This window comes from Canis lupus, chromosome X (assembly GCF_048164855.1).
Source record: "Canis lupus baileyi chromosome X, mCanLup2.hap1, whole genome shotgun sequence".
In the NCBI taxonomy this organism is placed as follows: domain Eukaryota; kingdom Metazoa; phylum Chordata; class Mammalia; order Carnivora; family Canidae; genus Canis; species Canis lupus.
In genome coordinates, this window is record NC_132876.1 from 96,881,471 (window position 1) to 96,897,832 (window position 16,362).

A 16,362-nucleotide genomic window follows, 5' to 3' on the forward strand; every position below is an offset into this window, starting at 1 on the left:
CTAGATCTGGAAAAAGTCTTATTGCAAAGAAGCACAAATGTGGATGCTTTAGGTGGGAAATCTTCAGCATCACAGAATCTGTTCACAGTTATAGGTAAACTCAGGGTTGGGCCAAGGAAATAAAGCATGACGCATCAATTATATATACTATATCATTTTCTTAATGTTTACTCCATAGTGCAAGTTTAGTGAATATATCTTGTGACTTAATTATCTCTTTGTAATATACCCAAAAGAGGACTCTGTGTTTGAGCCTTTGTCTGTTTATAGAGCGTCTCACTGACCTAGACATTTGGAAGTGGCTATTGTACACTTTGGTTGATTGTTTTCCTTTTTATTTGAAAATAACTATTTTACAATCCAATAAAATAGGTAAATATGTACCACAAAACAATTTATTTTTAATTTTTTAGTAGATAAACTATTTTCAAAGTAAAATTGACTGTGTTGAGATATGGAAACTGGTGTCTAGTTAAGACTTACACCATTGTCCAAGTGATTAATTTCACCTCCAAATTACATGAGACCTTGGGATCTTACTTTATTTATTCTGCCATAATTAGTCCAGGGCTATTATTTTTTTTTTACAAAAATAAGTTATATTTTCCTGCAAAAATAAGTAGTGACACACTACTAAAGTATATTTCAAGCCTGCATACTAATTAATAGTAACTTATTCTTGTCCATAACAAGTTTACACCCACAGGGTCATGTTCAAACAAGATGAGACATTTGAAATCACTTTATAAAGTTTAATGCAACACAAAAATATTCATTATTTTCATTCATTCATTATTGCTAAACACAGACTTCACTTTTCTGGACATGAGGAGATATAATTTATACTAATACCATTTCATATTTTTCTTTAGCTTTCAAATCAAGAGGATTCTATTTGCTGAACATTTATAAATAGTATTTTAAAAATCGTACTAATTGTTAATTGACCACCACCTAGAAATTGTGTCTCTTTTAAAAAATAATGCAGAGGTGGGTTTTTGTTAAGATTTTATTTATTTATTTATTTGAGAGGGAGTGAGGGAGAAGAGACCACAAGCTAGCAGGGAAGGGCATAGAGAGAAGCAGACTCCCCACTGATAAGGGAGCCCAATATGGGGCTCTATCCCAGGACCATCAGTTCAGGATCTGAGCTGAAGGCAGATGCATAAATGACCAAGCCACTCAGGTGCTCCAATAATGCAGTTTATACAGCTGGCCAATGGGAAGTAGTGGTACATCTAGGAATAAAGTTTTATAAATTTTCTTTTTTTCTTTAGATGTTTCAGTATTAATATGTATCTTAAGTCTCTCACATTTATCCTTAACAATTCTCTACTAGTGTTTTTGTTTGTTTGTTTTTCAAGATTTTATTTATTTATTCATGAAAGACACACACACACACACACACACACACAGAGAGAGAGAGAGAGGCAGAGACACAGGCAGAGGGAGAAGCCGGCTCCATGTAGGGAGCCCACCGTGGGACTCGATCCCAGGTCTCCAGGATCATGCCCTGGGCTAAAGGCAGTGCTAAACCACTGAGCCACCCGGGCTGCCCTCTACCAGTGTTTTTATTCCCATGATGCAGATGGACACAATGAGATGCAGAGGGATTAAATAACTTGACTAAGGTCATAGACTTAATGAGAAGTGGAGCTGGGATGTGAACCCAGGCTACCTGATGCTGGGAGGGATGTATTTAATCCCCGACCTACAGAGTATCTGATACATATTCTTAATGTCAGAATGGAATTTTTTTAAGATTTTATTTATTTATTCATGAGAGACACAGAGAGAGAGAGAGAGAGAGAGAGAGAGAGAGAGAGGCTGAGACATAGGCAGAGGGAGAAGCAGGCTCCATGCAGGAGCCGGACATGGGACTTGATCCCGGGTCTCCAGGATCAGGCCCTGGGCTGAAGGCAGTGCTAAACCACTGAGCCACCCGGGGTGCCCTCAGAATGGAATTTTAAGGGAACAAGAATGAACCATCTGTACCATATACCATATGGCACTCTTTTTTCCAAGTTGTGTTACCTAGTATTTTTTGTATATTCTTGGAATCCTGATTTATCTTTTATTTTAATTGATACTTATTCATTGTTACTATGTTCTATTTCATGGTAACTTCTATAACTGTACATAACAATATTTCTACAATTCTTGCATTGTGTTTTTCATAGATCTAATGTTATTGATAATTTTTATGAATATGCAATGGTGTGATTATGTTAGGTTCTGGTCATAACTCCAATTTGCTAATATAGCATAAATTCTATGATTAAGTGGCAGGGGATGGGAGGGAACTTTTATCCAGTATGAGCTGACACAGCTATTCAAATTATTTTCAGAGTCCATCACCTCTCTACAATAAAAAGCAATTGACCTATATGAGAAAGAAGCAACATTTGCAGGGGAGGTAAAGGATCAGACAGGTCATCTATAGCATTTTACATGGTGTTAAGAGCCTCAACAGTCATGAAAGATGAAGTGAAGGGCAATTTCATCATATTCCAGAATGTAACTTACCCAGAAAAGTCAAGGCGGATTTTTTTTGCAAGAAATACTCTTCTAATCCTATTTTTTATCCCATATAGTGATGAAAATAAATACTGGAGTTCCAAAGACAAATTTTGTGAGAAGATATTGAAAAGTGATTTTATACAGAGTGGGTGCTCCATGTATATTTTTGGAAATGAATTGATGATTAAGACCAAAGGTTTATAATTAACAGAGCAATTTAAGCAGTATGGGAAGTAGAGGGAAAAAATATCGGTCTGGGACTTAGTAGATCTGGGATTTAATTATGGTTAATCATTGATTAATCATTTGATTTATTCAACCAACTCTTATTAAGTATCTGTTTCTGCTTGAATACACCAGATTGGATGCCAGGAGTTACAAAGACATAATAGTCCTCCCATTGAAGTGTGGTCACATACAGGGTTAATGAGTGGGATCCATTATAGGATAGAGTAACAGATTTGTATATATATGAACATGCATACACCTGCATAAAAATGATGCTGTTTAAAAAATGCTAAAGTCTATGTGTATATCAGAACTCACCATGGTGAGTTCTGCCATGGAGAACAGGATGATTGTGAAAATCCTCACATTTGAATTTGCTCCTAAGAGTAAGAGTTTTCAAGTCACATTCCTGGGACTCCATGAACAAAGGACCAAAGTAAGAAAGTCTGTGGGTTAACCATGGAGACATTTGGCTTGTGTGGCTGGAGTAGACCTGGTAGGTATGTGAGAAGAGGGGTAAGGAATATGTGTGGGTGCCCATAGGTATGATGGATATTAAGTTTAGAAAAGTATTTGGAGTCAAATTATAAAAACCCTTATTTGCTGTTCTAAATAAGGGGGACTTTAACCTCAGGACAAGCATTTCTCAAACTTGAATAATGACTCAAGAGTTACTTATTTGGTTACTAGATGAATGATGAAGCCATTAATTGACAGGAAGAATAGGATTATGTGACTTTATTTGAGAAGATGAGTGATATTGTTGGGTACCTACAGGACATATAACTAGAGGTATTAACTTGAGTTAGCTCTGTCAGTGTGAAACTCAGGACATTAATCAAGATGAAAAATAAAGATTTAGGTATAAGTATCATCAATATCAATATATAGTGGTGGTTGGGCTGGGGTAAGAAGTCACTTTGTTTAGGAAGAATAAACGTAGTAGACCAAGACAAGAAGAGATGCAGAAGAGATAGGACCCTAGAACAATGCCAGTATTTCTAGGGTGAATAGCAAAGAAGTCAATGAAACAGATCAGATCAGAAGACAGCCCTTTTGTTGGAAGAAGAACCAGGAGACAATAATATTTCATAAAATTGGAAAGCTTGTGCAATCTTTCTAGTAACATCTTTCACTACAGGGGCTTTAGTTACTATGTGCCAGTTGGCTTGTATCTCCCAAATATTTATTTTCAGCTCAGATTTATCTTTTGCACTTCAGTCTCTTATATCCAATTGCCTCCTCTACATTTCTTTCTTTTCATCTCAAAACTACCAAAAGTCAGTATTTCCCAATTCTTCCCATACCCTCATTATATATACAGATCCAGATACTCTTCTTTCTGGGACTTCAGAACTCCAATTTGAGTAGAATCATTGGCTGTACTTCTCCCAAATCCCCTACCTCCACATAAAATTAATAACTAGTTCTTATGAGTAATACCTATTAAAGGTAATTGCCTGCATTTACGTTTCTCCAGTCAAACTGCAATTCACCAATACAAGCCATGGATTATAATGATATAATATATAATTATATAAAGTTTATCGTTAAAACACAAATCAGGGGTGCCTGGCTGGATCAGTCAGTAGAATATGCAACTCTTGATCTTGAGGTTGTGAGTTCAAGCCCCACACTGGGTGTAGAGATTACTTAAAAATAAAATGCTTTAGGCACAACTGGGTGGCTCAGTGGTTGAGTGTCTGCCTTTGGCTCCGGCTGTAATCCTGGGGTCCTGTGATCAAGTCCCGTGTCAGGTTCCCTGTGGGGAGCCTGCCTCTCCCTCTGCCTATGTCTCTGCCTCTCTCTGTGTGTCTCTTGTGAATAAATAAAATCTTCAGGGGATCCCTGGGTGGCTCAGTGGTTTAGTGCCTGCCTTTGGCTCAGGGCACGATCCTGGAGTTCCGCAATCGAATCCCACATTGAGCTCCTTGCATAGAGTCTGCTTCTCCCTCTGGCTGTGTCTCTGCTTCTCTCTTTGTGTCTCTCATGAATAAATAAATAAAATCTTTAAATAAGTAAATAAATAAATAAATAAATAAATAAATAAATAAATAAATACAATCTTTTAAAAAATAAAAAAAAAATCCTTTAAAAAATAAAATAAAACACAAACCAATATTGCTATTTTCCTACTTAAAATTATACTTTGGTTTCTGTCTTCTAACTAAAGTTTAAGTCTCTTCCTAATTTGGCTAAAGATCATTTCTCTTTTATCTAAAGTCATCTCAGCCACTTTTGTCCTCCCCTTCCTCTTCCTCTTGTTCCTTGAATGGACCATACTCCTATCCTGGTAGTTGCACCTCTTCTTTTTATGCTCTGGGGTTATTTTTCACCTTTCTTGCTTCTATATTCTTTTTGTTATAATTTTATTTATTTATTCATGAGAGACACACAGAGAGCAGCAGAGACACAGGCAGAGGGAGAGGTAGGCTCCTCATGGGAGCCTAATGTGGACTCGATCCTGGGATTCCAGGATCACATCCTGAGCCGAAGGCAGATGCTCAACCACTGAGCCACCCAGACATCCCTCTATATTCTTAATTAATGTTCAGAACTCAACTGAGATGTCACTTCACCAAGGAAACACTGGATTTTTCAAGTTACATTTTTTTAATATATGCTTTTGACAAAACCCTGCATTTTCTTCATCAAAGAACTTACCTATGTATCCACTATATATTTGTTTTGAGTGTGTCTCTTTCTCTCACTATGCTGTAAAGGCAAAAGGGTAGGAACTTTATCTTTTACACAGTTATATTTCTACCACCTTGTAGGTATCAGTATATATTTTCAGTGGACTTAACAGCCTTCAAGAGGAAAAGTTATGTATAAGTTTCCTATTGATGCTATAAAAATTACCACAAATTTAGCAACTTAAAACAACTCCTATTTCTTATATAACAATTCTTCAGGTCTCCAATCTGAAATTGACTTCATGGGGCTAAAGTTAAGGGCCATCAGAACTGTGTGTCTTGGGATCCCTGGGTGGCGCAGCGGTTTGGCGCCTGCCTTTGGCCCGGGGCACGATCCTGGAGACCCGGGATCGAATCCCACGTCGGGCTCCCGGTGCATGGAGCCTGCTTCTCCCTCTGCCTGTGTCTCTGCCTCTCTGTCTCTCTCTGTGTGACTATCATGAATAAATAAATAAAATCTTTAGAAAAAAAAAAAAAGAACTGTGTGTCTTCTGGAGACTTCAGGGAAGAATCCATGTCCTATCTCTCCCATTGTGGAGCCTGCCCTCTTCTTCATCTTCAAAACCAGAAGCATTGGGTCAAATCCCTTTTTTTAATTTAAATTCAATTAGCCAATATGCAGTAGTTTCAGATCATTAGTTTCAGATATAGTGTTCAGTAATTCATCAGTTGCATATAACACCCAGTGCTCATCACATCACATGCACTCCTTAATGCCCATCACCCAATTACCCAATCCTCCAACCACCTCCCCTCCAACAACCCTGTTTCTTTCCTATACTTAAGAGTCTCTCATGTTTTTTCTCTCTCACTGATGATTTCCCATTCAGTTTTCCTTCCCTTACCATATGATCCTCTGTGCAATTTCTTATATTCCACATATGAGTGTAACCATATGATAATTGTCTTTCTCTAATTGACTTATTTAGCTCAGCATAATACCCTCCAGTTCCATCCATGTGGATGTAAATGGTAGGTATTCATCCTTTCTGATGGCTGAGTAATATTCCATTGTGTGTGTATATATACATCTCACATCTTTATCCATTTTTCTGTCAAAGGGCATCTCAGCTCCTACCATGGTTTGGTTATTGTGGTCATCACTGCTATGAACACTGGGGTGCAGGTACCCCTTTGGATCACTACGTTTGTATGTTTGGGGTAAACACCTAGTAGTACAAGTGCTGAGTCATAGGGTAGGTCTATTTTTAACTCCTTGAGGAACCTCCATACTGTTTTCCTGAGTGGCTGCACCAACTTTCATTCCCACCAATAGTGTAAGACGGTTCCTCTTTCTCCGCATCCTCACGAACATAAACCTGTTGTTTCCTGACTTGTTAATTTTAGCCATTCTGGCTGGTGTGAGGTGATATCTCATTGTGGTTTTGATTTGTATTTTCCTGATGCCGAGTGATGTAGAACATTTTTTTCATATGTCTGCTGGCCATTTGTATATCTTTTTAAGAGAAATGTCTGTTCACGTCTTCGGATCAAGTCCTTGTTATGCTGCTCTCTCTTAGGCTGTCTCTCTTCGGCTGCCCTCTTCCCCTTTGAAGGGCACACTGTGATTACATTGGTCCAACTTGGATAACCTGAGATGGTCTTCCTATCCAAAATGACCTGATTACCAAATTTTAGTCCATCTGCAACCTTAATTCTCATTGTCATAACAAAGAATTTTAAAATACTTTAACTTATTGTAAAACAAATGAGTTTTAAGAAAACTTATTCAGAAATTCTTGGGATTGGGACATGAACCTTTTCGGAGGACCATTTTCCTGTCTACCACAGGTTAATAGAACTAATATCTGCAAAACACAAAAGTAAGAAAAGGTCTGAAAAGTAAATCTGGTCCTCATTAATTTAAAACATCTTTACTGAGCACTATTGTGTAACATATTCTATGCTAAGTGCCAGGAATTCAGTTAGAATCTAGACAGTCACTGTCTTGGAAATTAGAAAGGATATAGGTGATATTATTAACAACTTTTGTAGGGTGATGAGCAGTGGAAACTGCATCACACTGATTGTAGAGTGAGTGGAAAAGAAGGAAACCTCTTTGACACTAACTGGTTTTCTCTTCTTTGTGCTGTAATTTAATTATTTTAGACCTCCTCATTATAAAATGACCACGAATATCACCTTCGGCCCTAACATTCTGTAATCCTATGATCAAAAGCTATTACTCAGATTTAATGGAAAACATTTTTCATGACATTCTCCATTCTACTCTCCTCCACTTTGCATTGCCATTTTGAAGCATTAATAACATGGCAAATCCATTTTCTAACTATATCCTGAGTTTAGGGCCTTCCTTCATAATGTTCCACAGTATCACATAACCTTATCTAATGTTTACCATTAATCTTCCACATTTCTCATTTCCCTTTTTCTCATCTTTGGTGGAAGCAAAGAATAGAGACCCTAATACTTCTTCTATATTGCTGAATAGTCCTCTATTTAGTGTGAAATATTCCTTTGTATTTCTACACTATATGTATTTCTAAACTGGTACCAACTCTAATGTTCCCTTCTCCTTCTATACTTGTATTTTCTGGGTCACTTAAGTGGTGAGAATTTTCAATTAACATACTAGCTGGCACCCAAGGAAACGTCATTTTTTAAAATGTTTTTCTGGCACAGATCATGATTAACTTCCCTGTGTAATGAAGATAATTTGTGGTGTTTATATAACTGGGTTGTTTGATTGGTTTAGTTTTTCAATGCTTTCACTCATGCTGTTGTATCTGATCACATATAGAGGGTCATATTACTCCCAAATGCCTTTATAATTTCATCTCATGCTACTCCCTTCTCTACACTTTAGAGTGCAACAAAACTGAATTAAATATAATGAAGATCATTCTTTTTTCTTAAATATAGTAGATACACATTGTTACACTAGTTTCAGGCGTACAACTTAGTGATTTGACAAGTTTATACATTATGCTATGTTGACCAAAAGTATAGCTACCATCTATCCCATTATGTTGCTCTTAAAATATCAATGCCTGTATTCCTCTTACTCTGCCTTTTATTCCTGTGACTTATTCATTCTGTAACCGGAGGCCTGTATCTCCCACTCCCCTTCACCATTTTGCCCAGCCTCCTTCCCTCTGGCAACCATCAGTTTGTTCTCTGTAATATAGTTTTGATTCTCTTTTTGTTTGTTTGCTCATTGTTTTAGATAACATTTATGGGTAGAATCATACAATGTTATTGTATTCCTTATGACCTATGAACTCCTCCTAAAGATTCATCTTTCCCTTTGAACCTTTTTTCTTTCCCTTTTTTGGCTCATCCTGCTAGACTCAACTTAGCCAACCCCTTCTAGAAAATGTCTTCCCTAACATCCATGTGGCTACATATCCCTTTTCTGTGCTCCTGTAATATCCTTTGACTATATGTATCCTTGCTGCTATAAGACATTTAATATATTTATCTATCATATGTGTATATTCTGCAAGGGTGTGAATGGTGATAAAAACTGAATTCTATTTATCTTCTCAGTAACCATTACAATGACCAACAGATACTAAGCATTCTGTAAATAATTATTTTTTGTAAATAATTATTCTATAAATTACTACATAAAAAATTATTTCATTACATCTTAAAATCAACTCCATGAGCTAAAAGGCAATTAATATCTTTATTTCACAAATAAAGAGACTGAGGTCTGGTAATTCTAAGGCACCATACTCATAAGTCCTGCACTAGAAGCCAGTTCCCCTGATTTAATGTTCTCTCAGTTTGCCAACATCATTTTTGTGCAGTAAGTCACTCTTGTGAATCATGAATATTGCAATTTAATTATCCTACATTTATAGGAGACTGAGGGTCTCAGGAATATAAAAGTTAATAACAGGGTAAAAGGTCATTGCACTAATCTTAGAAAATATGAAGGGCCAGATTTATTGGTTAAAAAATGATTTTATGAGAAAGGGTTAATTAATTCTGAGACGAAATACAATTTTTATGCCATAGTAGAAAGCTAATTTTATGAGTTTTCCCCATAGAGAGAATAAAATAAAATGTTGGTCACTCTGTGCAATTTATGAAGTAGTAGTTCTTCACTCCTTGACATCTCTAGGGAACAGTTTTCAAGTAAATTTTTCTAACAGAGATTTTGTACTTGGCCTCTCACATTAATATACTCAGGCATATTTTTATTAGTAAAAGAAAATCAGTTATAAACAAACCCTAGAGAAAACAAAATAGAATATGTGCTCTTGAAATGACTAAGCAGGAGTATATAGATAATCATTTCCTAGTAAAACAGAATTCACTTTATTCTTTTCTCATTCTCTTTCTTGTTGATTTCACATTTATATCTCTTCCTATAGACTATGTATCTATAATTACATATATTTTATTGAAGTATTGAAATCATCTCTATTGGCTCTATGGCAATTTATCATATACATATGTTTATGTATATTGACTTTAGACTATGGATATGTAACATTGTGTTTAAAAGGATCAACTTTGGGGATCCCTGGGTAGCTCAGCAGATTAGTGGCTGCCTTCTTCGGCCTGGGGCGTGATCCTGGAGTCCTGGGATTGAGTCTCACATTGGGCTCCCTGAATGGAGCCTACTTCTCCCTCTGCCTGTGTCTCTGCCTCTCTCTCTCTCTCTGTGTCTCTCATGAATAAATAAAATCTTAAAAAATAATAAAAAAATAAAAGGATCAACATTTAGGAGAGCATCTGTGGCTCAGTCATTTCAGTGTCTGAGTCTTCATTTCAGCTCAGGTCATGATATCTGGGTCCTGGGATCAAGCCCATGTCAGGCTCCCCATTTGGCAGAGAGTCTACTTGTATTGTCTCTCTCTCTGCCGCACATCCCCCCATGTACATGCACTCACTCTCTCAAATAAATAGATAAGTCTTTAAAACTACATAATAAAAGTATCAACTTTTAAGTCATATGAGAAATAACAATGGAAATGGATAGATTTACATATATATAAAAGTATAGATTTTTAGCATAATAAAAATGAAATGAAAATTAAAAGAAATACAAGCACTTGGGAATATATATGCATTCACTGACTAAGAGTAAGTAGCTTAATTTATGATAGTGATTCTTTTTTTTAAAGATTTTATTTATTTATTTATTTATTTATTTATTTATTTATTTGAGAGAAAGAGCGAGAGAGCAAGCACATTCTGGGGGGGGGGGGGGTGCGACAGGGCAGAGGGAGAGAGAGAAGCAGACTCCTCACTGAGCAGGGAGCTCAATATAGGGCTTGATGTGGGGCTAGATCCCAGAACCCTGGGATCATGACCTGTGCCAAAGGCAGACATTTAACCGACTGAGCCACTCAGGTATTCTATGATATTGATTCTTAACTTGGCTTTCATGGTAATAGGAACCTTCTGCAGAGAGATCAGTGAACCCCATGAAACTGTATGTAAGTATGTCTGTATAGGCATTTTTAAGTAGAGAGGATCATTATTTTTATCAGATAATCAAATGGAGTCCACAACTTGAAGTGTTTAAGAACTACTGCTTTAAAAATAAAAAAGAACTACTGCTTTATAATCTCATTCTAATTAATTGTAAAATATCAAGAGCTCAATTAGATACATGAGCAGAGGATATAAACAAGTATTTTGACAAAAGTAGAAGCATGCAGAATAAATTTTGAAAACATGTTCTACCTTATTAGTAATCAAATGGATTCAAATTAAGATGAGCATCAACTATCTCCTTATATCTGATAAAGCAATAATCACTTTAAGAACGAAAGCAACAAAATTCCTATCAGCAACATAACTTCATTCTTTCTAGTGCCATTAAATATTGATATGGCCATTGGGAAAGCAGTATGACAATATTTAGTAAAAGCCATAAGAGTTTTTTTTTTAATATTGACCCAATAATTTATTCTGAGACAATTATACACCAGAAGCTGAAAGTAAATGCATGAAGATGTTCATTATGGTGGAATTTCTAATAGCAAACAAAAGGAAATGGAAGCCCATAAGATATTTAGCATAAAATAAGTTTGAAAAGGCAGAATGTTATGTGGCTATGTAAAATACATGTCTATGGGGATTGTAATGTGTAGACACAAAACTTTGGGGTGATTTTTAATATTAATTAATTTCTATATAGTTTTAATATTAATGAATTTAATTATTGTAAAAATATTTCCATAATGTTAACCTATGACAAAAATTGAGCACTAAATATCAAATAGTAAATACAGGGGCATTATTTAAAATATTATTATTTTTTAAATCAAGTGTTTTCTTTTTTTTAAGATTTTATTTATTTATTCATGAGAGACACAGAGAGAGAGAGGCAGAGATACAGGCAGAGGGAGAAGCAGGCTCCATGCAGGGAGCCGGATGTGGGACTCAATCCCAGGACTCCAGGAATATGCCCTGGGCCAAAGGCAGGCACTAAACCCCTGAGTCACCCAGGGATGCCTGAATATTTAAAATATTAACAAATGAATCATCTAACATAGTAAGGAAGTTTCAGTTTTCCAATCTAGATAAATCTGGATAATCCATGTAGACATGCAGGTTGTAGACTTTAAAATTACAGGATGTCATTCACATCGATTATAATATACATGGAATTCCTTGGGTTGCTTAAAATAGAGGCCCTGAAATCCTGGTTATTTTTTATTTGTGATAATACATTCAACTATTGTGACTTTGATTATCTTATGGCATCCCATATTATCTATGCAAATATAATGTGAACTGGTTAATGTGAAAAGCCATGGACTTTGATTCAAACAATCTATATCAGGTTCATCTGTGTCACTTACTAGCTTTATTCCTTCTAAGCTTGTATTTTTTTAATGGATAAAATGGCAAATTATATATGGATTGAGATGACATGTGAACAGCTCAATGAACAGTAAGACACTAATAAATGATATATCTTATAATGATAAAACCAGTTATATTAATATTTATCATGTTAAAACAGATGTTGTATAGCAAAATAAAACATTAGCAGGTAATTCATTAAGGGCATATTTTTCTTGTATTAAAAGCAAAAGAAGTAAAAAAGAAGACCCTAATGCAAATATTTGTATGACAAAATTCACCTTTAGTGGTGTTTACACAGTAGATTCATACTATTTTGCACACAATGTGAAAGTTTCCCTCCTGCCTTCAAGGCTGATCTAAAAATCACTCTTTGTACATATAATTGAAACCAATAAAAATGTTGCTTTACTACCTACTTTTCACTGAAAAGTATGTGAAACACATCTCTTCAAATGTCTTCCTATTCAACTTTTGGATGAAGATGGTTGGGCATGTTTTACAACCAACCTTTAAGTGTATGTTTTCAAATGACTCATTTACTCTCCCATGTCTGACAGGATTTGCATGCACATGTAGGGAAAAATAAGTGGAATTGCAAATAATGTCATTAACTTAAAATGTGTCTATCATTGAGAAATAAATATACTGACAAATACTCTTGCAGCAGGTCCATGAAAATGATTAAAAGTTGGCCATTTGAAATGTTCTGTTTATTTATTTTATTATTATCAAAAGAGTAATGCTGAATTTAGGGAAGTATATTCACAAAAAGCTAGATTAGTTTCAGAAACTAGGACTATTTTTTTATTCACACTTGTCAACAAAGAAAAAACTTCCATATTGTAGCTATGGTTTATCCTGTACTGTATGGGTAATGCTGATATTTGGCCACATGCAGTGTAGTTTGTGGCCCTAACCCAATTAAATAAGAAGAAAGTATTTTGTGATGCTAAATAAAAATTTCTCATCTAGGAAAACAGTTTTAGGTTTATTATTTATCTGCTGTTACTCCATATAACTTAATAGTATCCACTTCCAGATTAATAATGTGCTTTAAAGATAAACAGATATTCTTAGTACATGGATACATTTGTCATGGGAAATGATTCTTCACTGTGGATCATCCGTTTTCAGGAGAAGCACTGGAGATTCACTGCTGAAAAAGAATCTAAGAGCAAATGAGGTTATTTTGTCAGGACATTTCAATAAGAGTTCTTCTGACCCAATGTAAATAAAATATAAACCTCTCCATTTTAAATCTTTCTCAGATGCACTCATTTATTGAACATTAATTAATATGATTATATTTACAGTAATTTAAAGGTAGGCTTTGGCTTTAAAAAGGATTTCAATTAATCAAGATTGATTATTTTTCTGCCCATTTAACTCCATACCAATTTCCAGCTTGAAAAAAAAGGAATAATTTTTAGAAGCATGAATTCTGTGAAGCTGTTTCTTAATAATTTTCCACCACACTCTCTTGGTATAAGAAGTCCTTGGAGATTTTTCCTTTGAGTATTTATATGTAATCCATGAAGGGTGTCATTTGCATTTTGATTTGAAATTTCCTGACTTTGGGATGAAAAGAAGTACTAAAAATTTTGAAGTTGTAAGATCCCCCCTCCTCTAAAGCTTTTGCATGTTTATCAAATATTTGCTGAGCTCTTAGTTTGTGCAGACAATGCTAGCTTCTGGGATGCAAATACTATGCTCCTAATCATCAAGAAACCTCTCCAATGCTAGGGGCCCATGTTAAGACTATGGAGGTATTGCAAAAGAGGAGAAAATCAATTTTATTTATTTTTATTTTTTTATTTTTGTTAAAGATTTATTTATTCATGAGAGGGAACCCTGGGTGGTGCAGCGGTTTAGCGCCTGCCTTTGGCCCAGGGCACGATGCTGGAGACCCGGAATCGAATCCCACATCGGGCTCCCGGTGCATGGAGCCTGCTTCTCCCTCTCCCTCTGCCTATGTCTCTGCCTCTCTCTCTCTCTCTCTGTGTGTGACTATCATAAATAAATAAAAAAAATTATTTATTCATGAGAGACACAGAGAGAGGGGAAGAGACACTGGCAGAGGGAGAAGCAGGCTCCCCATACGGAACCCAATGTGGGACTTGATCCCAAGACTGGGATCACGCCCTGAGCCAAAAGCAGACACTCAACTGCTAAGCCACCCAGGTGTCCCGAGAAAATCAATTTTAAATGTACTGGAAGGGATGTAAAAAGAAAATATCAGGAATAGTTTCTCAGAAGAAATACCCATATTGGCTCTTTTGATTATGGTAAAGTATTTATCATAGAAGGATAAGTAATATTTCCTTTATTCAGATGAGACTACTTTTCTGTAATGTCTTTATATAATATTTGAATCAGCATAGATTTGGCCATATCAATTATTTTTCACATCTCATTTTTAGTTTGGATGCCCAATACCAATATCAGTTATGTTTAATTTCATTATCAATGAATTTAATACCAAATATAAAATAACACTGATGCGTAATAACTGAATTATTTTGGTTATGAAATATGATATTCAAAATTCTTTCCTAACTCTTAAGTCTTTTTTAAATTTTACATTATAGATGAAAGAGAAGATGTTCAAAAGAAAACATTCACAAAATGGATAAATGCACAGTTTTCTAAGGTAAGAATGTTTTGGTCTTCTCTTTTAAAATATAATGTGACTGAATTCTCAAAATGAACTATGTACCTGTGTAAGTTTAAATATCCATATTGTTTTTATCATAGTGTCATTTTGTTTTAGCTGTGCAGATTTAGGAACATTATGTTGACTTTTAATTAAGAAGCAGCAGCAGAATATATGGTAAAGAGAAATTATTTAATTAGACAAAATGTATCTTTGGATCTTAATGATAATGTGAGTTTCTTTAATTACATCAATCATCTAAAAATTATAATCACAATCTCCCACCAAGTAGCTAGTATATGCCACACATTAGCAGAAGATCTGAGGGATTTTTATTGTCTGAAAGTGATCTTTTTTTTTTCTTTCTTAGTCTTTACTAGTTCAAAAAAGACTGATACAACTGCCTTGTGTCAAATTAAAATAAGAAGTTTATCCTCTTTTTCTGCAGGCATCAACCCATACTCTTAATACATTTATTTATTTTGCAAATGCAACTTAATTTATATTCCATATATAGCACAATTCTAGATAATATGTGAACACAGAATAAAATATTCTTACCTTGAAAACTAGCATTAAGAGTAACATGTAAAGAGGTTTATATATATTTTGAAGTTAGAAAGATTTGGCTTATTTTGCATGTGATTATGAAGCTTAACAGGGTCAAGATATGTGAAAATTCCTACCACAGTTCCTGACAATCTTAATATATGTGGATCACTCTCTCCATAGGTCTGTCTTGTTTTATAAAAGTTTTGGTAATGAATCCAAAACAATCCCCTGGGAGATGCAATATTAAAAAGTGCACCCATTACTATTACAAAAGGTTTTCTAGTGTCATCTCTTGTTTATGGTTATTTGTTAGTAGAATTTTCCCAGGTAGTCTTTAACATATTAGCAAGATAAAGTTATTGAAATTTAACTAAGAAAATTTCGTTTATATTTACTTACTGAATTAACAATTAATAAATTGCTATTACAGAACTTTAAACAATAAACATAAAAACCTATTTTTAAAATCTCAAGTTTTTTTAAACTAAGTGGGTACAAATAATAAAAAAATTATAACAGTACTAATGAGGAAGAATAAATGAAAAATAAACTCAGAAATATGTAGGATAGGAATTCCTATTTCCCAGAATATTTACCAGGTGGATATATGTGGTTTAATTGCTATCTCTACCAGTCTCATTGAAATCTTAATTTTGGAATTTTGAAACAGGCAATAGATATAAGCTTTGAAATAAATATACAAACAAATCAGGATCATAAGGAGAAGTTTTGTAATAATACATGTTACATAATACTCTGAATCTTTGAATTAAATCAATGAGTTGTTTTAAGAAGTTGTGAGGACATAACTGAAACAAACACTGCAAATTCTCATTCCCACAGATCTAAATAGATCATTACTCCCTATACACTGACAGTTCAGGTAGCACTTACCACAACTCACATGCTAATATA

General features: G+C 34.9%; 1 protein-coding gene across 11 annotated transcripts in view; it reads left to right on the forward strand.

The window, feature by feature from the left end:
• DMD (dystrophin) overlaps positions 1-16,362 on the forward strand; it is a 2,167,959-nt gene that overhangs the window by 274,755 nt on the left and 1,876,842 nt on the right. For 10 of the 11 annotated variants that reach the window (XM_072818058.1, XM_072818060.1, XM_072818056.1 and 7 more), the window contains exon 2: positions 14,831-14,892. The exons of the other annotated variant lie outside the window; for it this stretch is intronic. In XM_072818058.1, coding sequence (XP_072674159.1) covers positions 14,831-14,892 — 62 coding nt within the window. The remainder of the gene's footprint in view (positions 1-14,830; positions 14,893-16,362) is intronic. 11 annotated transcript variants of the gene reach the window in all.